This window comes from Notolabrus celidotus, chromosome 18 (genome assembly GCF_009762535.1).
Source record: "Notolabrus celidotus isolate fNotCel1 chromosome 18, fNotCel1.pri, whole genome shotgun sequence".
NCBI classification, from domain to species: Eukaryota; Metazoa; Chordata; class Actinopteri; order Labriformes; family Labridae; genus Notolabrus; species Notolabrus celidotus.
The window spans coordinates 20880274-20904617 of NC_048289.1; the positions used below are offsets into that span (position 1 = coordinate 20880274).

General features: G+C 36.9%; 3 protein-coding genes and 1 long non-coding RNA gene across 7 annotated transcripts; 3 read left to right on the plus strand and 1 right to left on the minus strand.

Moving 5' to 3' along the window:
• The first annotated feature begins 3667 nt into the window (after positions 1-3667).
• Positions 3668-7097, plus strand: lrrc20 (leucine rich repeat containing 20). 2 transcript variants are annotated; one of them, XM_034708117.1, is made up of 5 exons: positions 3668-3814; positions 6051-6139; positions 6406-6555; positions 6685-6852; positions 6934-7097. In XM_034708117.1, exons 1-5 carry the CDS (start codon positions 3801-3803, stop codon positions 7068-7070), a joined length of 558 nt encoding a protein of 185 aa, XP_034564008.1. In that variant the 5' UTR covers positions 3668-3800; the 3' UTR covers positions 7071-7097. The 2 variants fall into 2 exon arrangements, with proteins under 2 accessions (XP_034564008.1, XP_034564009.1); XM_034708118.1 differs by having other exon boundaries at positions 3669-4002.
• A 130-nt stretch (positions 7098-7227) lies between these two features.
• Positions 7228-16017, plus strand: ppa1a (inorganic pyrophosphatase 1a). Of its 2 annotated transcripts, none has more exons than XM_034708113.1 (11): positions 7228-7587; positions 12395-12459; positions 13079-13132; positions 13335-13454; positions 13541-13627; positions 13710-13836; positions 14750-14877; positions 15137-15222; positions 15386-15455; positions 15649-15688; positions 15772-16017. In XM_034708113.1, exons 1-11 carry the CDS (start codon positions 7572-7574, stop codon positions 15795-15797), a joined length of 819 nt encoding a protein of 272 aa, XP_034564004.1. In that variant the 5' UTR covers positions 7228-7571; the 3' UTR covers positions 15798-16017. The 2 variants fall into 2 exon arrangements, with proteins under 2 accessions (XP_034564004.1, XP_034564003.1); XM_034708112.1 differs by lacking the exon at positions 7228-7587 and adding an exon at positions 11762-12192.
• Positions 7298-18495, minus strand: LOC117830145. The gene is made up of 3 exons (XR_004634734.1): positions 18329-18495; positions 12437-12494; positions 7298-7568 (listed from the first exon to the last, which is right to left on the minus strand). It is a non-coding gene; the product is annotated as an uncharacterized LOC117830145 (long non-coding RNA).
• On the plus strand, positions 17666-22935 carry sar1aa (secretion associated, Ras related GTPase 1Aa). 2 transcript variants are annotated; one of them, XM_034708114.1, is made up of 7 exons: positions 17666-17796; positions 19433-19505; positions 19709-19828; positions 20113-20178; positions 21674-21777; positions 21879-22010; positions 22146-22935. In XM_034708114.1, exons 2-7 carry the CDS (start codon positions 19448-19450, stop codon positions 22260-22262), a joined length of 597 nt encoding a protein of 198 aa, XP_034564005.1. In that variant the 5' UTR covers positions 17666-17796; positions 19433-19447; the 3' UTR covers positions 22263-22935. The 2 variants fall into 2 exon arrangements, with proteins under 2 accessions (XP_034564005.1, XP_034564006.1); XM_034708115.1 differs by having other exon boundaries at positions 17722-17951.
• The last annotated feature ends 1409 nt before the right edge of the window (positions 22936-24344 follow it).

Sequence of the window (24344 nt, forward strand, 5' to 3'; positions counted from 1 at the left end):
CTATCTATCTATCTATCTATCTATCTATCTATCTATCTATCTATCTATCTATCTATCTATCTATCTATTTATTTATTTATTATATATTTATTTATTTATGTATCTATCAATTTATTTATTACATATTTATCTATCTATTTATTTTTTTATTTATTACATATTTATTTATCTATCTATTTATTTATGTATTTATTTATTTATTTATTATTCATTTATTTGTTATTTAAGTGTTGCATAACGATACAAGATGGGTCAGGGACATGACAATACTGTACAAAACAAAGTGGAAGATGGAAGGAAGTTAGAAAGCTCTGTGTGTGTGTGTGTGTGTGTGTGTGTGTGTGTGTGTGTGTGTGTGTGTGTGTGTGTGTGTGCGTGTGTGTGTGTGTGTGTGTGTGTGTGTGTGTGTGTGTGTGTGTGTGTCTACAATTGTAGCAAATAGGACAGTAGTTTGAGATAGACTTGGTGGGAGAGAGTAATGGAAACAAATCTGAGGGGGTGTGGTAAGTTAAATTAATAATTAGGAGCGACCGGGGCGCTGGTGGCCTAGTGGTCTAGGCGCCCCACATACAGAGGCTACAGTCCTCGTTTCAGAGGTCGCTGGTTCGATTCCCAACGCATGTCTTCCCCCACTCTATACTCCCCATATTTCCTGTCTCTCCTCAGCTGTCCTGTGGAATAAAGGCAACCCCCCCCCCCCGAAAAAATAATAATGATAATAATAATTAGGAGAGACCAAACATTAAATAAAAACAGATTAATCAATTAATAATAATAAGAGTCTTTTTTTAGTGTTTTTTTTACTGTAAGTATGAAGTTGCTTTGGTATGATGTTACTCATCTATAAGCACAGCATTCTCAAAGCTGCACGTATTTATTCAGTAATAATACAACATTTATGAAAGAACAAGTAGCTGCACACATATCTATAAGATAATACTTTATTGATCCCCAGGGAATTTCGGTTGTTGCAGCAATACAAACATAGAATCGAGAATACGTTTAAATAAGTATAAATAAGAAAAAGAAAAACAGATACATAAAGATTAGAATAAAAATGTAAAGGTACATACAAATGTTACACATGGTTATAATATATGACTATAAAACACACTACACATCATCACTCAAATCATTGGCACATTTACCTGATCTACTATAGTCGCATAAAAGACTTTGCAGGTCAAACCAGGTAGACTTTTCCAGTTTTAGTGTTTTATTCGTCCACAGTGGGCCACAGCCAAAGTCACCCGCACAACAAAAACACAGCATTGTGTGGGCTGTAGGAGAATATCCAGCAAATACTGTAAAGTGACAGTTAGTTGTAACAAAGGCAAACTATTCTTCTAAAAGCCAGAGAGCTCATTGTATTCAGGTCCTTTGAAAATATACTGACTAACCAGGATTTAGCTCCTGCCATGAGCATGGTGGTGGTCAAACTGGAAATTTAGTTCACAAACGCTTAAAGGTAAGACCACTTTTAAATTCCTAATGTCACTCTTAGGCAAATGGGGAAAGTATTTAAATATTTTCTGAGAGATTTGATGCAGAGGAGAATAGTTTTAAGTGTGTGTGCTTTCATTCTATTGTGTTTTTAAAAGGCCAGGCTTCTGAATAAAATATTCTGATTTTAAAAAGCAGGATTCAGACATGAGACTTGTGAAAAGGTGACAAATTAACATGTGTTGCAAATAACTTAGAAAGTGAACATATTGTTTATTTTTCAAAGTATTACTGTATCATAATAACAATAATAATTGATAGGATTTATATAGCGCTTTTCTTAATGCTCAAAGTCGCTTTACATAAAATAAAAGTAAAAAATAAAACAGGTAAAATAAAACAGAACAAGGACAGAGGTGCGGCAAGGGCAGAGGTCATGTATTGTATGCGTTTTTGAACAGGTAGGTCTTGAGGTGGTTTTTGAATTATTGAAGTGAGTCAGAGTTGTGGATGTGTGGAGGGAGAGAGTTCCAGAGAGCCGGGGCAGCGATGGCAAAGGCTCTCATAAGTGATTGTTTGAAAAAAAAAACATTTTTTAAATTTAACGTTTTATAAAAATACATATACAAACATACAGACATGTGCTCAAACAGTTACATATACCATAATAAATGGACAAGGAGGGAAAATAAAATAAAATTATATATAAATAAACAAATATATGCAACACTTCAGAAGCTAATATGTTCTCTCCAAGAAACTCATTAAAAAAGTCTACTGTTCTATTACTTTTTTGCTATCAATTAATGTCAGGGTTTGTAAGTATAATTCTAGTTCCTGTAAAAAAAACAGGAAAGTAGGGGGGGCACTTTTTAATTTTACATTTGGATTCTATGTCATTTTTATGCCTACTGTTATGTTGCGGGTCAAATTGACCTATTTTAAAGTTCAAAAATCTAAAAAAAAAAAAAAATGGTTAAAAGTATAATTTTGCATTTCTAATGTCACAGTGGATGAAAGGCTAGTGGTAATCAGAGGTTCCTTCCATCTTAGGTAATAGATGCCTTACAAACCAGCTAAATACAGCATAAAAATCTGGGCAGCATGTGACAGAAGAGGTCTTGTGTTAATTTATCAACATCACTACATAAAAAAACCTTATTTTTTTAATCAAATGTAACATTTAAATCCCTTCTCTTATGAATTTGAGTTGTTATAGATTGAGAATATATAGGGTTTAAAATGGTTAATAAGATGTATAAAATTCAATGGGACTACAGATCCAGAAAAGATTATTAGTTCAATTCTCATTTGTTTTTCTACCACTGTGCTATTTCTTAATTCTCCTGTTATGTTGCGGGTCAAATTGACCCTTTTAAAAGTCTATTTTAGGCAGTATATGCCTTCCAAACCAGCTAAATGCAGGATAAAAATCTGGGCAGCATGTGACAGAAGAACATACTTTATTAATCCTCAGGGGGAAATTCAATTTTTTCACTCGTGTTATTTTTCAGTCATGCTAACCGCACAGTTTTTGGTATATACATACAATGCACACACATGCACTTAGGGAGAGATGTCAGAGTGGGGATGCTGCCATCAACCAGCACACCTCAAGCTGTTGGGGGTGTGGTGCCTTGCTCAAGGGCACCTCGGCAGTGCCCAGGCAAGTAAACCAGCACCTCTCCCGTCACCAGTCCACTTGCCAAACTTCGTCCATACTGGGACTTGAACCAGTGACTCTTCAGTTCCCAAGTCAGGTCCCTAGTGACTGAGCTACTGCCGCCCCAAGAGGTTTCATGTTAATTTATCAACAAAAATTCAAAATGTAAAATAAAATAAACAAAAATCTATGTCATATAAACTATTGTATTTATATTTAGGGCTTTCCAATGTACATTAGAAAAAATGTTAACATGAATTTTCATAGAAAACAAGTGAGTTATCCTCAATGAACCATGATCTGTGAGAATTAAAGAACAACATTGCACTAAATATTGATTTAAATGGTGAGCAATGGAGTTGATAATGATATTAAAAAAATGTTTATTGGGATTTAAAAATGCCCCGGGTCAAATTGACTCAGGAACATTATTGCTGTCCCTTAAAAACGAACATAACAGGAGGGTTAACATATTTGAAATACATCATAACAGTCTTAGAATCACAATTGTAAGATAATATGTAGTTTTGCTGATCATAAGCGAGTCTATGGGTTTTTGAATAATAACTTTCTGCGTCGTAATTTCCTCGTCTGCAACTTGGAGGCGCAGCAGCGAAGCTCACGAAGCTGTGTTCATATTTCCTACCCGGCTTCTAGCTTCAGCTTGTGCCTTACTTACTTACGCTAAACAACAATGACAGAACCAATGTAAGTTTAAGTTAACCTGACAGTATTTGGTGCTGGTGACGGGTCTTTATTTCCCTATAAGTGGAGCCACATTCAGCTGAAGGGCTCTTTCCGGGGGGGCTAAAAATACACACTCCCCACATTTGACTGTTCAGCTGTTGTAGCTCTCCTGCTCAGCTCTGTAAGCTCTGTGTTAGCTGCTAGTTTGGGTAAGTAGCTTCTTGGCTTGTTTTATATCAAACAGTAATGAAATAATGGATGTGTATAGCTCAGCAGGCTGTGTTTGTTATTAGGTTGGCAGCTCAGGGCAGGGGTAGGTCCCAAAGCTGATTTTATAATGACTTGTACCTTACATCATGGTATTATGTCATTATGTTATAATGTAATCCAGAGGGTTCTTTAAAAAAACACAACAGTTTTCAGGCTTGTGCTCCTAACTATTACAAGTCTTGAGACTTTCGCCTGTCACTTGTTGAACAATGACTGACTGATTCACATACTTTCTTGTAATACAGTATTACACAGTAATGTCATCTTTAAAGGTATCAGAGATCATACAAATGCTTCGGGGACACTTCACAACTTTCTTCTGTTGTTAGTGTATCTTCAAAATAAGAACTCTGCTACTTTATTTCACTTTTGAAAGCCTTATAACTTTGATTGAAGGCTTCAAATGGGGCACTTTTGCATTGTTTATATTATTTATAATAATCCCTCCTAATTTAAATAAATAATAAGACCCAATACTATTTACTATGTACGTTAAGTTAATTAACCCTCCTGTTATGTTCTTTTCTTAGGGACAGCAATAATGCTCCTGGGTCAATTTGACCCGGGGCACATTTAATCCAAAAAGGTGCATTTCGACCAAGAGTTCCAGGGTCTTTTAGCCCCCAGAACTACTTTACGTTGAACTAAAAGGTTCCTCTGCCCCCATTGTTGTCTGCGTTTCGGCCGCGGGCTGAAGTCCCGTGTAGATTGTGCAAATCAGGCCAGTGACGGATGGGGATAAAAGATTATATTAAATAATATTTTCAAATCTTAATAAAAACCTAAACTAGTATGCATTCTCAGGAACTCCCTCTGTGTTTCAACAACTGTGTAAACTTCACAAACACTGTAACGTTCAACTGAAAGTCCCAGGACCTTTGAAAAGTACTACCCCCAAAGCAAGGGTTTTTCAGGGGGAAGATTTTCTACCCCTGAACTAAATTTAGAACCTGGTTCCTCTGGTCGAAACGCACGTAGTTCAGGGGTTAAGTCCCTAGTTCTGGGGTAAAGTTCCTGCGGTCGAAAAACGCCTAACATGTCAGAACCCCAAAAAATCCCAATGAACATTTTTTAATCTCATTATTAACTCCATTACTAACCATTTAAATCAATCTTTAGTGCAATGTTGTTCTTTAATTCTCATAGATCATTGTTCAATGAGGATAACTCGCTCGTTTTTTATGAAAATTCATGTTAAAACTTTTTTTTATGTACATTGGAAAACCCTGAATATAAATACAATAGTTTTACATTACTTAGATTTTTGTTAATTTTATTTTGCATTTTATTTTTTATGAAGTGATGCTGATAATTCATTCTATATGTTGATTGTTCTAGCAGAAGAAATTTCATCCTGAAAATATACTTTTAACATTTTTTCTTTAGATTTTTGAACTTTAAAATGGGTCAAATTGACCCGCAACATAAGTACAGAGAGAGAGAGAGAGAGAGAGAGAGAGAGAGAGAGAGAGAGAGAGAGAGAGAGAGAGAGAGAGAGAGAGTAGATCAAACATAATTGGCCTCATATACAATTTTAATGTTCGAAGTGTTTGCTGTATGTTTTTGTTGATTGTTACTGTTTTGTTTTTTGTTTTTAACTCTGTAAAGCACTTTGGATTGCTCTTTGTATGAATGGTGCTTTATAAATAAACTTGCCTTGCCTTGTTGTGTTGCTATGTTCATCATATTGTATAAATATGTCAGTACACCTTCCAGGAAGTAACTCTGAATAACAAAGGTTTAGCTTACCTCCTTTGTTGTCAACATAATTGTATAACTCCTCCTAGGTGAACAAAACCTACAGTCATTATTAAACATACTTTTGATTTAGTGTTACAAACACAAACACACACAGCACCAATGGTTGAATCAGAGTAGCTACTGTGTTTAATGCATCAGGCTGGATGTATGTAATATATAATATTAATTTTGAAGTGTCATTCGGCTGCCATACATCTCATTTGTTAACAATAATGACCTCTCTTAGGGACGGTTCCAGAGGCGTAATGGCTGAGGCGGTTGCAAATGTTGCTCGGAGGATCAATGCAACTGTTGAGGAGGGGAAAGACAGTTTGGGTAAGACTCCCATCATCATCCCATTTTACTCTCCTCATCCCATGACATGAATGGATCACTCTGAATTTAAATTCTGGTTGTTATACCACATTTTACCAGCAGGTGGTGATAGAGGCTTACATTTCTTTGCCTAAATTACCACATGTGCATTAGTCAAGGTTTTTTTAATCTTGTTTAATTTGAATAAGATACCCATTGAAGATGTTTAACATTCACTGCTTTGTTTGTGCTTCATAATCTCATCATTATGTTCCTCTACTCTGCAGACTTGTCCAACTGCAAGCTCATTTCTTTCCCAGACGGTGTGTTCAAGGTCCTGAGGAGTGTCACAGACAACATTTCTGTTATTTCATTGGCTGACAATGAGATGAAGGCTATTTCCAGCAAGCTCTTCACAACCTTCACTCAGATGAGAGGTAATGGATAATACAAAAGTGGAGGAGTCATTTTTCAGAAAGGATTTTGTGGACCCTCCAGTTTTATTCTGTGATGTAAGAACAGACAGGCAGCCTCACAATTTAATCATGTCTTGAACTTCCTTTCAGAACTGGATCTGCAGGGCAACGTCCTCACCAAGCTGCCTGACAATGTTGGAGTAATGGAGCACTTAACCAGCATCAATCTAGCCAATAACAACTTCTCCATCTTCCCTGAGAAGCTTACAGAAATATCCACACTGGAAAGGATTAACCTGGAGGGAAACAACATCACTGGTAAACATAATATAACATATTTGATTTTATTCTTTCAAATGACTTGTTTTGAGTATATACTTATTTTATTTCCTCTTACAGAGATACCAGTGGAGAAGTTGTCCAACATGCCCGCACTGAAGTGGCTCAACGTGAAGTCAAACCCTTTGGACTCAAACACCCAGTCTGCTCTGCAATCACCCCACAGTTTTGACGCACTGATGACAAGAGAATCCTAAAATACACCTTTGAGCAGCTACAAACTGCATGTTGTGTGCCTTTTACTACTCCTGTTTACACATCTGAGAGATCAGAATAATGTAGTACCTGGAAATAATGAGCTAATTCAATATGAAAGACTGTTTACAAGAGAGTAAATGTGTATAAAGATGGCATCCTATTTGATTCAGAGAAAAAAACAAATGAGGTGGTTTTTTGGGGTGAAATCAATCTATCTTCCTTTGCCTTTTGACGTGTTTTTGTCTCAGTTTAGACAAAAATTAAATCATTATTTATTGCTTTTTATAGTATAAAAAATACTTTTCAATAAAAAGCGCTGGAAAATATGAGAAATGTGCAAAGTCTTTGTTGATTAGACTGCATCGTGCTGTCTTCATGTCCCTGAAGGGGAAGTGAGGCCGAGAGCTGGATAGGACACCCCCCCCTTTGGAGTCTAGACTGGAGTCCACTGAAGGAAGGATGCAGGATGAGTTGAGGAACTGTCGCTGGAGCTGGCACTGATGAGATGGATTGGAGGTGACAGGGTGAAAAAAAAAAAAGAAGAGAGGTGAAAAGATCTACATGTTTTGGTAGCAGCAGAATGATTGGTCAATGGAGTTAGAGGCTAAGTCTGGTTGGCTTTCCTACTTTAAGTAGTTTACGCCCACAAGTAGCTGGTTACCAGAGTAGGAAGGGATGGAGAGAGGTACTGATGTTAATGAATGATGACTTCATGAATGAATGAATGTCCATGAAGCTTTAACTTCCTGCTAGAACTTGTGTTGAGCTTCACTAGGTGCTTTGGTCAATATTAATAGGCAACACGTGATCCAACATTTTTTTTTTTGAAAGGCTAAAACTTTAAAATATGTTCACTTTTGACCAGTCTGCCGATTGATTTCTAAAACAAATAATCTTAGATAAAAAACAATATATAAGAGGTGGACTTGGCCTAATGGTTAAGTTGCGCACCCATGAAGTGGTTGGCCCGAGTTCAAATCCAGCCTGAGGCCTCTTTCCTGCGTGTCATTCCCCCACTCTCTCTCATGTTCCTACACTATCCAATGCCCTCTCCCCTATGAATAAAGGTGTAAAAGCCCCCCCAACAAAAACTTTAAAAAAAAACAATAATATATAAATATATAATGCACCTCCTGAATAAATTGATCCATCAGAGGGAGCCCAAAACTAGCACTTCCTTTACAGTGAGATAAAACAAGAGAAAGCTGTTAACTACCACTTTTGTAAAGCTGGCGAGAGGGACAGTTTGGCATTTTGGCAAACAATTGTTACCTTAATAATTTACACGTTTTTTAGACCTTACTAAATAAATGTTTCCAAGGACAACCAGAACTGTAAGACAATGTTCTCATCCTTATGGGTGAACAATATCCATCCAGAGAATGCAACATAAAAACTTATAACCCATTCAGTCTCTGCATCTTTTATTGAGGCTACGGACCAATCCACATGAAGGACTGTGCTTATTTTGCACAAGCTTTTCAGGAATTCTCTAAATAGCTTCTCTGTTGAGTCTGGATCACTTGTAAGCTAAGCATTTGGGAAGCTATCTTTAGCTTTTGCAGACACACAGGAAAACATTCAGAGTAGAGCAGCGTCGTGACATGGGCATCCATTCCATACCCCTTTTTCATGCAAAATACTCCTACTTAAATTATTTATAGCTGGACACAATGACTCTTAAAACCTACAAATGCATCAAAGTAGAAAGTCTTCTGGCCAAGAGTCATTTTTAGCAAAGTGTGAGGATTAAAGAATCACGTGATGCCTCTGCTGCCCAGTCTGTGACCTTCCACTGTGCACCACACTCACCTCAAACCCAACTTACTTTGATCACACAGTGTATACACCATAGAGCGATACTGCAGTCATTTCCCTGTGTTTTCATCCTCTTGCTAGGGCACTGTTACAGATAGTCAGCTCTCTGGCAGAAGCAATCTTTCTCATTATGTGCACAGTGGGAGAAATTTTACATTGTGCATGTTTTAGTTACATAATTGTTGCACACTCTCTTAGTGATAGCCAGCTTCTTGTGTACGATGTAATCAACACCTGAGTAACTGCCTACATTAATTGCGGGTGTAAATGAGCGCAATAATAAACAGGTATTTAACACATCAAATTTAATGGCACCATGTTGGCTGTGTAAAAGCTCCCACCAGCCTTTGCAAGATTGTCTTGTGTTTATGCCAACCTCTTAAGCCACTTGTTCAAGCCATGTTAGTTTGACCTGACCGGACTTTTAGCACTTTTTCAGAGCAGACAAATATTTTCACTCAACTCTTCTGCCTGAAATTTACTGTCTTATATTTTGTATTTTTGACTGCAGTCTTTAAATGTTTTCTTCTCGAACACTGCTTAAAGTTTTTGTCATTAGAAAACTCTCAAAGGAGATTTTGTTGTCGTCTGTATTTGGGTCCTTTCCACAGTGATGATTTTAATAATTTGGAATACCACGGATAAGTCATAAAAGTACCAGTGTTGGGATGAGTCAATAATTACCATAATAATTTACACATTACCATGTTAGTGTAGTCTGGTAAATAATGGTATTGGTAGCAGTTTGTCTGGTTTCAATACAGTAATTTTGCCCTCTCACACCACTGTGCATGGATACATCTAGAAGGAGTTTCTCTTTATAAGTAGAGAGCAAATTTAGCTAAACCTTTGCTAGCATACTTTCACCCTAACTTGAATCTTCAATGGTGCAGAAAGTCAATCTTTTACAAATGAGCTTACTCAAAACAACTTTATTTATAAAGCACTTTAAAAACGACCACAGCCGAAACAGAGTGCTGTACATAAATAGACAAACAACGCAGGCATAAAACTATTTAAAACACAGGGTAATAAAACAATAAAAACAATAAAACAATAGAAACAATAAAACAATAGAAACAATAAATAAAAACAAACCATAAAACACTAAAACAGGAGCAGAGTCTCATATGGGGTTGAAAGCCAAGGAATAAAATTGGGTTTTAAGACCTGAGGCACCAAGCAGGAGTGTAGCAGTGAAGGAGCTCAGAGAGTTAAGGCAGGGCCAGACCATTTAAAGATTTAAAAACAAATGAAATAATCTTAAAATGGACTCTAAAGTGCACAGGTAGCCAGTGGAGGGAGGCCAGGATTGGAGTAATGTGCTCCCTCTTGCGTACTCAAGCTTAAGCAACTTACTGTGTAAATAAGTTGTATAATTTATTTGATCAGCTGCTTTTTGTGGTCCCTAAGACAAGGCTGAAAACCAGGGGTGACCGTACCTTCTCGGCAGTGGCCCCTAAATTGTGGAGCGAGCAGTGAGCTCACGTTAGAATATCCCCAACCATTCCTACTTTTAAATCCTGTCTTAAAACTTATTTCTACTCCTCAGCTTTTAACCCAGCATGAGAGTTGTGTCGTCTATGTCTGTTCTTTTATTTGCTTTTATTTAATTTTTTTAATAGTGTTTTTAATTATTTTTAAAGTGTCTTGTGTATTTTTTTAATTATTACTATCATCCTTTTTTTTAACAGTGTTTTATGTTCTGTGTTTTAATTTATTTATTTTTACTGCGCAGCCCTATGATAATATCAATTGGTTTTTTTAATGTGCTATTCAAATCAGGTAGATTTGATTGGATAATATGTGTTGCTTCGAGATAGAAAAATAAAATATATAAATATTTGTACAAAAATTGCAACAGTAGCTAACAGACAAAAATGCAATTTGGTTACTCGGTTATTTAACTTTTGATTAATTTCAACTACCATCAAAAGCCAATTATTACCACCAATGTACCAATGTTAGAAGCTATGGATTCATTGATTCATAAGAATTTTATTTGCTCACTTCAGTTTCTGACAACAGAAAATATTCAATATATAAATCTTCAAAAAATAGAGTATACACTGTCCATGAACAAACAGAAGCAGGAAGAAGAAAAACTTATAATACTTGCCCCTCCTCTTAATCACAACATCATCTACCACTAAACCAGACAGCTAACCCATTGGTAATCACCTTCTCTTTTCACCAAACACCAAATGTAACAATGAACACTGAAACAATCAAATACAGATTTACTGGATGAGTTTGTAGTTCCCCATTACTTTACTTTTTAACATTCTTTTAAACTGTAAAAATTTGAGCAGCATTTTATATCATCATCCAGAGAATTCCAAAGTTTAACTCCACAAACTGAAACACACATTTGCTTTAATGTAGTGCGCGCCATTGGACTTTTGAAATTAAATTTCCATCAATGAGCCTCCTCATGAGATGTAAACAAAAACAATTTCTGTAAGTTTTCAGGTAATAATCTGTTTCTGGCTTTAAACATAAATAATAATGTTTTAAAGTTAACTAGATCTTTAAATTTCAACAAATATGATCTGATAAACAAACTGTTAGTATGTTCTCTAACATTCACCTTATTTATAAGTCTAATTGCTCTTTTCTGTAACACATACAAAGGGTTAATATTAGTCATATAAGTGTGTGGATTAAAGACAAAAGAAGGATAAGTCATGTTATTTTACACTTAATGTTTCTTGAAATGGGACATAAGTATGTTATCAAATAGTTCCAGTGAAACTCAAGAGATAAGAAGCCAGAACACAGGCACGCTAGCTAATCCTGCCTTGTTAATTGGTTTACTACTAACACCAGTCAGCTCCATCTGTTTTTCCCTGAAAAGAGTTCTCAAGAGCCACCGAGGGTTACATGAGGGAAATCACTTAACACACAAAGAGGGTACACAGTGTACTACCTCGCCATTTGAAAGCATGAGGAAGAGATCATAAGGGAGGATTAGTTGGTGAACCCTAATTTCAGCAAATTCAGCTTCATTAAGAGTTGCGTTAGCTACAAATGCTAAGGTTAAAGCCACACGGGTGCATAAAGAAGCTAGAATGGCTCCATCATATGTGTATACAGGAGCCGTGTTGTCACATGCAGGTAACCCTGGCTTAAGAGTTGCGCATGCCTGCTACCTCCCTCTCAATGACTGCCTGTCAGTCAGGAGCTTCTTAGTTCTCTGAATTAGTGCTTAGACCACAGAGGGAGACTTACAAACAGCAGACATGAGCTTCACCATCGAGGAGAGAGGCAGGGCAAACACTCAGGACTACAGGGTGTTTTTCAGTAAGAACAGCTCTTTAATTGTTGTGTTAATGGGGAATTTTACCTTCCTGGATTATGCATAGTGGCGTTATTAGCCTGTAGCATTAGCAATAACTTCAGTAAAAGCTGTACTGCCAAGTAAAAGGTAGAACTCTCACTTTTGAGGACCTCAGGGAGTACAATTTTTCTTGTGCTCATAACTATCCTTTTTTCCTTTCATTAGAAGACTCCGCTGGTAAATACATCTCTCCATTTCATGACATACCTGTCTACGCTGATGAAGCAGAGGTGAGCATCATGTGTTGTGGTACATCCTGCAACTCCTATGAAAAAGAAGAATTGCACATTTAGAGGAGTCCAAAACACTTGTTGTGTGAGCCGACAGTGTTCATGCCCACTAACTGCTATTTGTTGTTAAAAGTATAATAATGCACTCCAGGTAAACAAAATTAGAAACCTTGGGGGATTCTGTTCTGCTTTCTCTCCTTTTGTCCCACAGTTGTGAAAATTTCTGCTTCAGGAGACTCTGAAGAACAGTAGCAATTTTCAATTTGTCTTAAATGGTGGGCAGCTGCTTTTCCCAGCATCACCTGGGGGCCATAGAGTGTGTTTCCTTAACTGACTCTAGCAACTGTACTGATAGTTGAAGTAGGAAATGGTACAATAAACCTGCTGCACTGGGCTGTAGTTATGGAATACAAGTTCACATCACACAGGCTCAAGGGAGTCCATTAAGTGCACCCTTTTGACCAGATTGTAAAACCCAGTTTTTGTACACCCTCAATCCCAGCTGGCATCCTTCCAGTTTGGTCTGTGTCTCAAGTCTATAATCCAATTCGTGTGTGTGTGCCCAGTAAGTTTAATAAAAAATAATTAAATATAAATATATTTCTGAATCAACTTGCAGAACATTTTCCATGCTGTTGTTGAGGTTCCAAGATGGACAAATGCAAAAATGGAGGTATGTCAACAATAATTCAATTTAACACATTATTAAATTTACATGTACACCACCAATACGTTAAGAGTATTTGCATTGGTTTAATGCACTAATGTTTTTCTTTTGCACTATCAAACAAATGAAACAAAATACATATGTTTTTGCACCAGTTTATTAGTAGTTTGATAAGCTGCTTAATGTGACTGTGTTGTCTGTTTATCAGATTGCCACCAAAGATCCTCTCAATCCACTGAAACAAGATTTGAAGAAGGGAAATCTTCGTTATGTAGCAAATGTTTTTCCCCACAAAGGCTACATCTGGAATTATGGAGCTATTCCACAGGTAAGTTTTACCCTGTTCATACTTTTAAAAAAAGCAAGGAACGATATTTCTTTCTCCATCCAACCAGTGCTTTTTTCCTCTCACAGACATGGGAAGATCCCAACCACAAGGACAGCGACACAGGCTGCTGTGGAGACAATGATCCTATCGATATATGTGACATAGGAAACAAGGTACTGGGGACATTCTGACTACAGTAAAAGAGAGACTGAATTAAACTCTGCTTTTATAAAAAAATGTGTCCTCGGCTCTCAGGTGTGCTCTCGAGGGGAAGTCATCAAAGTGAAGGTGTTGGGGACTCTGGCTTTGATTGATGAGGGAGAAACAGACTGGAAAGTCATTGTGATCAATACTGAGGACCCTGAGGCTGGAGACTTTAATGGTATGACTAAACCTGCAATGAATGGAGTCACAGGAGTGCCCTAAAAATAGAAAAAGTCTTTAAATAGAAAAAATATATATTTTGGAATTCAAGAGTTAGAGAAACTACAGAATAAAGAGCACATTGAATGTGTGTTTATATAAAGAGAAAGTAATGAAAGGTTAATACAATTGGAAAATGAAACAAACTAGGGCTGTCCATTTAAAAAATAAATACAATCAATCAATTTATTTCGATAGTTTACCATGACTAATCTTTTTTTCAATCGCATTCATTAAATTAAAAATATTTAGCTATTCCATCCAATCATGGGTCCATATAAACTATGCACAGGAATTCTAACCAGTGCCTTGAGCTGGACTTGAGCCACCAATGCAGTCAGTTGCAACCTGTTTAGCAAGTACTGTAGATACCGTGCCATTCAAAAGCACAGTTGTGTCATTTTACATCACGACAGCAGCAGGAGGCAAGAAGACACTGCAGCAACTTAACTACGGTGTGCTGAAAGGGACAAAATAACATGAGAGTACAAAAGATTATCACATTGATGCTCAATGTGTTAATGCTGATAGCACTGGTAAAAACACACAACAGTGTAAAAAAATAACAATCATTCCTAATTTTTTACTTTTCTGTATTTATCTATTAACATAAAATATACATTTAAAATAATGGTATAACCTAGATAATTACATGTAAGTCTGTCCCGTAGTATATTTTAAATTTTCCAATTATATAGTACTTTTTATTCTATATTGTTAATAAGAATTATGTCAAACAAAATAATTGGTATTTCAACACATTTTCCTCTCTTAAATAATTTTTCATTTTCCTACTGATTACTTTCGAAAATCTATACGTCCTTCTTTAATTCTGAGTTATAGAGTCTTCTTTTGTTGTTGAATCATTGCAGATATAGACGATGTGAGACGACTCAAGCCTGGGTACCTGGAGGCAACTTTTGATTGGTTCAAAAGATACAAAGTCCCAGATGGAAAACCTGAAAACCAGTTTGCTTTCAACGGAGAGTTCAAGGACAGGGTACACCCTCTGAACTTTGATACACTGCATTTCTGTTTTATTTCATCAGTGTTACACCACCTTTTAAGCTTAACTACAATAACAGAATTTATTTTTTGTATTTGAGAATTTATTTAATATATATTTTTTTAATTTCAGATAAATGTTAAATAAATAAGAGAAATATTTATAGTAGTTAACGTTTTCTGTAAGGCATACACACTTTATTCCTGAGGAAAATCTTCCTTTCTTTGTTAAAAATAAAATTTCTTCTATGCAGGATTTTGCCATTAAAACAGTCAAGGAAACCCATGAGTTCTGGAAGGCTCTAATAACGAAGAAGACTGACGCCGGCGAGTTAAATTGGTGAGTTTAATCCATTTTGAAATTAAACATGGGCTCCATGATAAAGACAGCATGCTTTAAAACACTATAAGCAACAAGGGCTATATGTGATATTTTCTGGCATGACATCTTTGGATTATAATCATCATTCTGTTGTCTTTGTTTTCTCTTTACCTTGAATCAGCATGAACACAAGTGTTTCAGACAGCCCGTTCTGCTGCTCTGCAGGAGACGCAGAGTCTGTAGTTAAGTCTGTAAGTCTGTCTTTTTTTTAAAGTAATGTTCAGCAGTGTTTAGTGTGTGACCATCCCTTCCTCATTGAGACTAGTAATGAACATAAATATGCCCTCAGATTTATTTCTGCATTATCATCTGCACTAGTCATATGTATTCCTCATGACCTTCAAAGTGCATTTGCTCAGAGGGAATATCATCTGTTTCTTACAGGCATGTGATTTTGGAGCTGAAGATCCCATTCCAAGTTCAGGTGGGCATTGTACATTCACTTTTTAAGTGCAGCTGTTGTGTCTTGTTACTTCTTGGAAATCTCATGTGATTTTTTTTTTTCAGTTGACAAATGGTTCTACTATGAGTAGTGAGAAGACCATCCTTCCTTCATCTGATTGGTCAGCACATCAGATCACTGCATGAACTAAATGGACTGAGTTTATGCTTAATGTCACAATCAATGGGTTTTTGGTAACTTTGTGTGGATGTCTGTTTCTGTTGTCAAAAATTGCATATTGTTTATTTGTAATACGTCAATGTTACATTTATTTTAGGATAAGTATACTGTGACTTCAGGCTTGAGGACATCATTACAATAAAGAACTGAATTCTTGGATATCTTGAATTTAATGTGTTTTATTGCAGCTATTGGAAAGGTTTATTTATCCCAAAACATTAAATGTTGAATCACAAAGCCAACAGAGACAATGATCGTGGAACTATCAAAAGCAAACACAACGGTCAGTTATTGTTTTGCCCGAGTAACATGATAGAAAATACCCCACTTTCCGGTGCAATGTATTTGCTTTAGCCTAACTACTGTAATAAAAACTAAAAGTTTTTTAATTTAAATTGAACTACTTAGTTCCTTATGAAAAATAACAGATCAAATTTTTCTAGAATGCAAGCTTCTATCACGGATTTGAATTAATGTTTTGTTATTGATGTATCAATAATTTTGTGTTTTCCTTTTTCATAATCTAATTTTCAGCACAAATGGTAGCATAAATATTCACCAGACAGCAGAGAATTAAGTGTTAGTTGTGTCATCTATGCTATTCCTCAATCACATGCACATAGCACTGATAGACTGTAAATAAAAATGAACAGCGTTGCTCCGCCTCTTCCCATTGTGCGGTTCTGAAGCCAAAAAATCCCGCTCCTGGGCGCCACCATTGTGCAGCCAGAGCCTGCGAAGCCACTGTAATGAGCTCCACCCTACAGCGTAGCATCACAAGACGCTGTGTGTCCTTTGAATCAAAGGAAACAGGAAGTAAAACCCAGTTTTTTAAACTCTAATGACTAAGGAAAAAGAAACTTTTCAGGAAAAAGAGGCCTTGGACACAAAACAGTCAAATAATAACTACATATCACCACAGCATACGGATGTGAGAAACATTCATATGACTTGTATTTATTTTTTAAAGTTTGACCACTCCCCGATTCAAATGAATGTGGGAGACGGATTTTTTGACCTATACTGCAGCCAGCCACCAGGGGGCAGATACACTGCTGAAAGCTTCACCACCAGGGGAGGATCTGGCTCCCTTGGATAGCACACTGCTTACTGCAGGGCTATTGAGACCACGCCCCCTATTTGCACTTTTTATTTCCATGTTGAATGGGACTTCTTTGGAGGGAGAAGGGCTCTTTTCACTTCACATTTTGAATGGGACTTTGTTAATGCATTTTTGTTAAGTTTTGAATGGGTTGGGTGGGAGGCATGAGTAAAATTTAACTCAACGTTCATATTTTGTTCTTCAATGAAATAATTGATTGTTCAATAAAATATCTAACACTTGATAAAGTTCTACTTAAAAATAAATCTGTTTTAGTTGTATCATTTTGGATGGATGTCTGATTATAACAAAACAAATATTATGCTTGAATATGATTCCTTTCCATTAAATTCCCAGTTAATTCCCATAATTTCAAATTTGGAATATTTCCAAAATTCCTCAACTTAACTTCCCATGGAAATGCACCGGAAATGTTCCACCCCTTTGCAACCCTAGATCTAACATCAAGAAATCAGGTGAAATGAACCTGTTATTGACAGTTTTTACTCAGCCAGTACTTACTTGAAATGGAGTATTTTCTAGGGGAGGAATTTCTATTTATTTGAGAGGAGGCTCTGACCATTTCACCTGAAAACTCAGATGGATAATGTCAGCTCATATTCCTTCAACTGCGCCTCGGAAGGGATTATCTCCTAGCCGTCAACATGAGGGCGCTGCAGCATTAAACCCAGACTCCGGAGTCCAAATAAAACCCTTCGAAGAAGAACAAGCGGAACTAAGATCGACTGTTTCCAAGGAGACCACCAACACCGCTGAACGTTGGCCTACCGGGGGCAGAGACGAGGGGGTAAGTCAGTCCATATTACAGACAGAGAGATAGTTAGGTGTAGAAAGTACTACCTGGCAGGGTGACTGCGATTTGAATCGACTACGGGAGCGCTCCCTAGAACGGTGGACGCTCCGGAGACCAGAATCTGACTCCTGGAGACCAGAATCTAGAAGGTACCAGAGCTTTAATGTTCGCTAACAGGCTACAGCTAACTAGCTAAACAGCATGATCTCGGTTGGCTCACGAGGTGTATTATTAAGCATATTAAAAGCAACAGACACGTGAAACCTTGAACATTACACTGTTATCAGCTGTATTCTTCATTTTATAATGTAGCAGACTGCTAACCATGCTAACACAGACCTGAAAGGAGCGCTGATGATAAGGCTTCAACATCAATTAGCTAATCGCATAGTTCCATCATTTATTGGGACTTGTTGCGACCTTGTATAGCTAAATGAATCATTACAACTGAAGACTATGTGCGAATAAAGTTGTTTGTAAGTTTAATCTGGATGAAACGGGAAGATTTGTGAGCACAAGTACTTACTATTTGCTTGCAGGTTAGCATATCAGTCCTGTTAGCCACCTGTTTCACGTGTGGGTGGGGATGTAATGTTACGTCACCGATATCTACACCTTCTGTATGTCGCAATGAATGTAGACTTTAATTACAGGTGACGTGTTGGTCCCATTAAGAGTCCCCGTAAACCACGTTAGCCACACCTGGACCCTGATATCAGCTCACCTGAGTGGATTGCAGTTGTTGCTAGCTGTACCTAGCTGTACCTGTGCCCATAGTACCCGAATGTATGTTGACTCAATAGTATGACATGTTCTATTCAAAGTTAATAGCTCTTTTAGGTATTTTATCACCATAGTTGCATTTCAACCAACCCCAGAACTACTTTCCCCTGAACTGAAAGGTTCCTGTGCCCCCATTGTTGTCTGTGTTTTGAGCGCAGGAATAATATTTTTGAAATCTTAATAAAAAACTAAACTAGTCTGCATTCCCAGGAACTCTCTCTGTGTTTCAACAACTGTGTGAACTCCACAAAACACCGTAACGTTCAACCGAAAGTCCCAGGACCTTTGAAAAGTACCCCCCCCCCCAAGCAGGGGCTTTTCTGGGGAGAGATTATCTACCCCTGAACTAAATTTAGACCCTGGTTCCTCCGGTTGAAACGCACGTAGTTCAGGGGTAAAGTCCCTAGTTCCGGGGTAAAGTTCCTGTGGTGGAAAAAATGCCTTAATTGTATTCAGGTGTTTGATAGAAATTCCTCTGAATACACTCTGGTTTAATTAGCATTGGGCACACTGAGGTATCTATCTCGTGAAATAATCCAGCACCAATCAAGTTTTGTTCTCCTCCACTTAAAGCAAGCCTGAGGATAGTAAAAATGTAATACTACCATGCACATAAAAGGCATAAAGAGCATAAAGGGTAATGAAGTTTTGATGAAAAGGTGTCATATCAAGTATTACTTCTAAAGTTCTGGTATTGGTACTTGTATTTTAATTTTTCAACAAACCCCAGCCCTGCATTTCATACTTCTTCATAAACTACACTCTCACTGAAAAGGCAGGCATATCTATTTTCCATTCACCCACTGCATTATGATGAAACACTAATCTGTCCTCCTTTCTATTTCAGTCGTAGCCTGACAAGATGTCGTTTTTATTCGACTGGATCTACAGAGGGTTTAGTAGTGTTCTACAGTTCTTAGGTAAGTTCTGTCTGCTGTTTAATATGTAGTGATTTAAATGTCTTGGAGAATATTCAAATTTTGTGAAAACAGAAGCAGTACAAACACTTTTTCTTTGTTGTAAATGTATAATACTGGTTATGTTCTACCACAGGGATTAAGTGGGCCCTGGATTAAAAATGTGGGTCATTTCTGTTCTTTGGGAAATAAAAATTGTCTCTCAGGTCTTTACAAAAAGAGTGGGAAGCTGGTTTTCCTGGGCCTGGACAATGCTGGTAAAACAACACTTCTACACATGCTGAAAGATGACCGACTGGGCCAACATGTGCCGACGCTGCATCCAAGTAAGAAGGGAGTCCAGACAGTTATGTGCTTGTTTTTAAAGAACACAGTGTTTTGAATGTGAGGGACACAAAGCTATTGATTAAATCCTTTTGAAAGACATTTATAACTGTTTATATCTGTACCTATCATACTAAAGAACTACCTGATTGGTTCAGGTGAGGTAAAGATTTGTGATGGATAGTGTTGTATTGTTATTACCTCAGTAATTTCAAGCCTTTTAAACCCGAGTGAGCAGGCCACAAATCACATCATTAAAATCCAATTCTTACATTTTTTCCCAAAGCATCTGAAGAGCTGACAATCGGAGGGATGACATTCACTACATTTGACCTGGGAGGACATGTACAAGGTGAGAACTTTCTCACTGTTAACCAAGGTCCAAGGTTACTTCATTCGTACCCGTAGGTAGATTGTGACAAAGTGCTCGGTACTAAAAAGGTAACCCTCAATAAAAACATGAAATGAGCAATCAATAAGAGCAAAGTCAATAAAAACAAGATGGGAATCAAATCAACCATTTGTCAATAAAAACAAGATATAAATAAAACAACCATTAGTCAATGAAAACAAGATCAGGGCCGGCCCGTGGCATAGGCAGACTAGGCAAACGCTAGGGGTGCCGTCCTTCCAAAGGGGGCGCCACTTGTACCCTAAATGAGTGAGGAAGAAAATTTAAAGCCAACAGGAAAAAAAATATAGTTTTATCTAATATAATTTGGGGTTGGATTGCAGATTTATGCCACTATACATTCACAATCGTTTGATTGACTTTTGGTTTTAAAAAATGGGTTTGCAGAGCAATTTTTGAAGGTTATAAGTATTCATGATTTGCTGTCTTTGTTTTGTTTTGTTTTGTTTTGTTTACACTTTGGTAGCTGTTAGCTTCATTAGATAGAAAATGTAGGCAAGGCTTAAATATAATATATATTTAATATCATTTTTCCTGCTAAATATCCGTGTTATTACCATTTTATTAACAATCTTTTAGAAGTATTTTTTATTTTAAAATAAGGGAAACCTGTAAAACATAAAGCTGTATGTCAGTTGTCTTTCAGTGTGTAAGTAATGTGATTTTTGGTGGAATTGGTGACAATACGAGGGGCACCATTTAAATTCTTGCCTAGGGAACCAAGACGGTTAGGGCCGGCTCTGAACAAGATAGAAATAAAACAACAATTAGTCAATATAAACAAGATCGAAATAAAACAACCATTAATCAATAAAAACAAGATATAAAGTGCCACAAGTAAAAAAACAAGAAAGGTCCATCAACAGTGACACACTTTAGAAACAGGGAAGTTGAATTCAGGAGAGACAATTTGACCAATCACAGTTCTCTCTGCTGCCACATGGTGTCTCTGCAGCCATTATAGATCCCGTGTGCATTTTTAAATCAGATCTAATGGAACCACTAAAGCTAAAATATTTAGCATATTGAGTGGAAGTATAAAAGTTGAGCCAGGGCTGCAGAAAATGAACGTCAGAAGAGAAGAAAAAGAAAAGGTGACACTTTGTGTTGCCTTGGAAACTCATTCTTCATTCAAAATAAGGAAAAACAAAAACCTCAGACAAAGGTGTTTTCACTAACTTAATTGGAGCTCTTCTGAATGCTGTTTACTCACTTGATTGACGGCACCTTCTGTTTTCTTTGAGTGTTTTTTGCATCTGCCAAGGTGGAACAGTTAACATGATTTCACCTCATAGTTTGGATTTTTGGGCGGACATAGAGTAAAAGTTATTCAGTAAAATATACAGCTATATGAAAATGTATGTTTGTACACAGAGACAGTAGAGAAAGTCATTTACTTCATGGTGCTCACTTGCTGATTTCCCTTTCATGACAGCTCGGAGGGTGTGGAAGAATTACCTCCCGGCTGTGAACGGAGTCGTCTTTCTTGTAGACTGTGCAGATCACGACAGACTCACAGAATCCAAGACTGAACTTGATGTGAGATTAAACACCACAACTGATACAAGCTGTTTGCACCATGCACCGCTGCTACTGTCTGTTAGCAGTAGATTGATGACTATGATTTTGTTTTCTTTCAGGCTCTCCTAGGAGATGAGACTATAGTCAATGTCCCGGTGTTGGTGCTGGGAAATAAGATTGACCGCCCTGAGGCCATCAGCGAGGGCGGACTGAGAGGAGCCTTTGCTCTTGACGGTCAAGTTACAGGAAAGGTAGATGTAACACAGCGACTCTTTCTCCAGAGACCATTAATTATGAACAAATTAAATCATCCAAGCGTGGGCGGGGTGGCTTGTCCCTTTTGCATGATGATTGTGGTCTTCAATTATCTGTGTTGTCGTCAACAGGGGAGCGTCTCTTTGAAGGAGCTGAACGCCCGACCGCTGGAGATTTTCATGTGCAGCGTGTTGAAAAAACAAGGCTACGGGGAAGGTTTCAGATGGTTATCACAGTACATCGACTGACACGCAGGATTGAAGCTTTAACTGGAGGGGATTTTTCTTGACACATTTTCATAGAGCATGACAAAGACTTTGAGCCTTTGATAGTGTCACTCAGCCCAAATTTCAAACAGCATTATTAAGAACATATTCTTTTTAATACTTAAAGCATTTATTCAGGATTTAAAGGTTTCTATGCAAACTTTTAAAAAGTGGTTCATGGTGAACTGTCTGTTCCTTGTGTGTTATCAATGTGTAAATGAATAGATATACATTATGCAAGAATGTAGATAAAAATGTAGATTTGATGTACACATCAGTGTTGCTTTATTTATCATGATATAGACTGGATAGGTTTATTTTGAGCTGGGGGATTAAAAAAAAAAACTAAGGTGTCAGTTGTTGTTTTGAGGTTTTTGAAGGTTGTCTGACAGATTAAGAAGTTTTGATTTGACAATTTGACAAAAAAACTGAACAAAAATGATTGATAAAACTTCATGTAATCTAATACTGTCAGCCACTGTTATCAGAGCACAGAGCCAAAGAAGTATGTTAATGACTTCAGGATTAGCAGGGAGAGAGATTAGACTTTAACAAAAGATTTCTTCCATGCTGAGCGCTGAGCCAAAATAACTCCTTTAAAAAAAAAAAAAAGGGGGAAATATAGCACGTCCTACAAATACAGGCAAGAAAAAGATGTAATAAACTTAGCCAAAGGAATCTGCGTACTGATGAGTTTTGATAATCTGCACGTCAGTTTTAGCGTCTCAATGGAGTTGGCTTTTTTAGCAACTCTTCCTTTAGGGTTGTTACATGCCGTGTTGAAGGCAGCTAGTTTGAAGGTTTCTAGTTGGACTGATATGTATAAAAGTACATAAATCAAAGATTAAATGTTAATATTTAAGTTGAATGAATTTAACATTTAATGTTAAATAAATCAAAATGTCAGGAAGCAATAAAGAAGAATGGCCAACTGCACTGTGGAAGAGATAAAATGACCTGTATGTGTATTAATAAGGAAGGTGTTAGTTCTGAGCCTTTATTGGGATCAACATTTATTAAATATATCTGTTATTTATTATTTTTTGAGCAATGTTAAATAAAGTATTTAGCAGGCAGACTATAAAGGAGGGTTGAAGCACTGGAGTGAGTGTACTTTTTGATTATCTGAAAAGATATGAGAGTGCAGTTGTAGACATTTAATGCTTACATTCTAATATTTTTATCTCATTATTTATACTGATGGCTCTTTGTTTCCATTTATATAAAACATACATAGGTTTATGGTCCGTTTACATCTGTGCCAGCTGCAGAGCTCTTGTAAATTATGTATAATAGAGTTATAAATGTAAATGTAACTTTAATGTACTGGAATTATTTATAAGTGACTTTGACTTGAAATAATATTTACATCACTGACCTGTGCAAACAGTTTAAACTTGAAGAGAACATTCATGTATAGAGATGAAACTATGTGATTAGTGGTTCAGATGTTGTGATAAAACTAAATTTTTTTTGTGAACTCAACTGGCTGCGTGTCATTTTTTATGTTTAAAGCTTTAAATAAAGTAAACATCTTCTCTCTTTAGGGGGTTATGAAACAGCGTTACTGGCAGTTTCACTTGTCACATTCAATCTTTGCCCAGCCTCTGATGAGGAGCCTTGTTTCTTGTGTCTCGCTGTTGCAGTGTCCCCCAGGGCTCTATCCTGGGTCCCCTATTATTCCCTCTGTAACATTGTAAAGTACAGAGGGTATAAAAAAATTAGCTAATTGTACATGCTTAAGTTAATCAAAATGTAAGTGAAGAAGGTCACAAAATTAGGATTTACCTGAACACATTTAAACATAAAAGATGGTGTTGAAAAATATCTTGCGAGGTAAATGAAAACGTTTTTCTCCACAATCTCTGGAAAAACTTCCTTCTGTTTTCCACAGATGGAAAAAAGTAACTGAATACTTTGTGTTGTCACATCACAGAGCCTTTTTAAAAAAAATCTCTTTTTATCTTGATGTTTAATTATTGATGTGCCGTCTTTGTTGAATCAACGAACTGCAGCAAACTGCAGAGTGCTGCTTTGAGGCTTTTGTACACTCTCCAAGAGAAG

Bases quoted from the DNA above. Each gene is read 5' to 3' on its own strand.
- ppa1a (XM_034708112.1), top strand. From the start codon at position 12,132: ATGAGCTTCACCATCGAGGAGAGAGGCAGGGCAAACACTCAGGACTAC. The intron at 13,628-13,709 runs GTACTGGGGACA...CTCGGCTCTCAG, and splicing joins TATGTGACATAGGAAACAAG to GTGTGCTCTCGAGGGGAAGT. The intron at 15,456-15,648 runs GTAAGTCTGTCT...TGTTTCTTACAG, and splicing joins CAGAGTCTGTAGTTAAGTCT to GCATGTGATTTTGGAGCTGA.
- sar1aa (XM_034708114.1), top strand. From the start codon at position 19,448: ATGTCGTTTTTATTCGACTGGATCTACAGAGGGTTTAGTAGTGTTCTA. The intron at 20,179-21,673 runs GTGAGAACTTTC...CTTTCATGACAG, and splicing joins CCTGGGAGGACATGTACAAG to CTCGGAGGGTGTGGAAGAAT. The intron at 22,011-22,145 runs GTAGATGTAACA...TGTCGTCAACAG, and splicing joins ACGGTCAAGTTACAGGAAAG to GGGAGCGTCTCTTTGAAGGA.
- lrrc20 (XM_034708117.1), top strand. The intron at 6,556-6,684 runs GTAATGGATAAT...ACTTCCTTTCAG, and splicing joins AACCTTCACTCAGATGAGAG to AACTGGATCTGCAGGGCAAC. The intron at 6,853-6,933 runs GTAAACATAATA...TTCCTCTTACAG, and splicing joins GGAGGGAAACAACATCACTG to AGATACCAGTGGAGAAGTTG.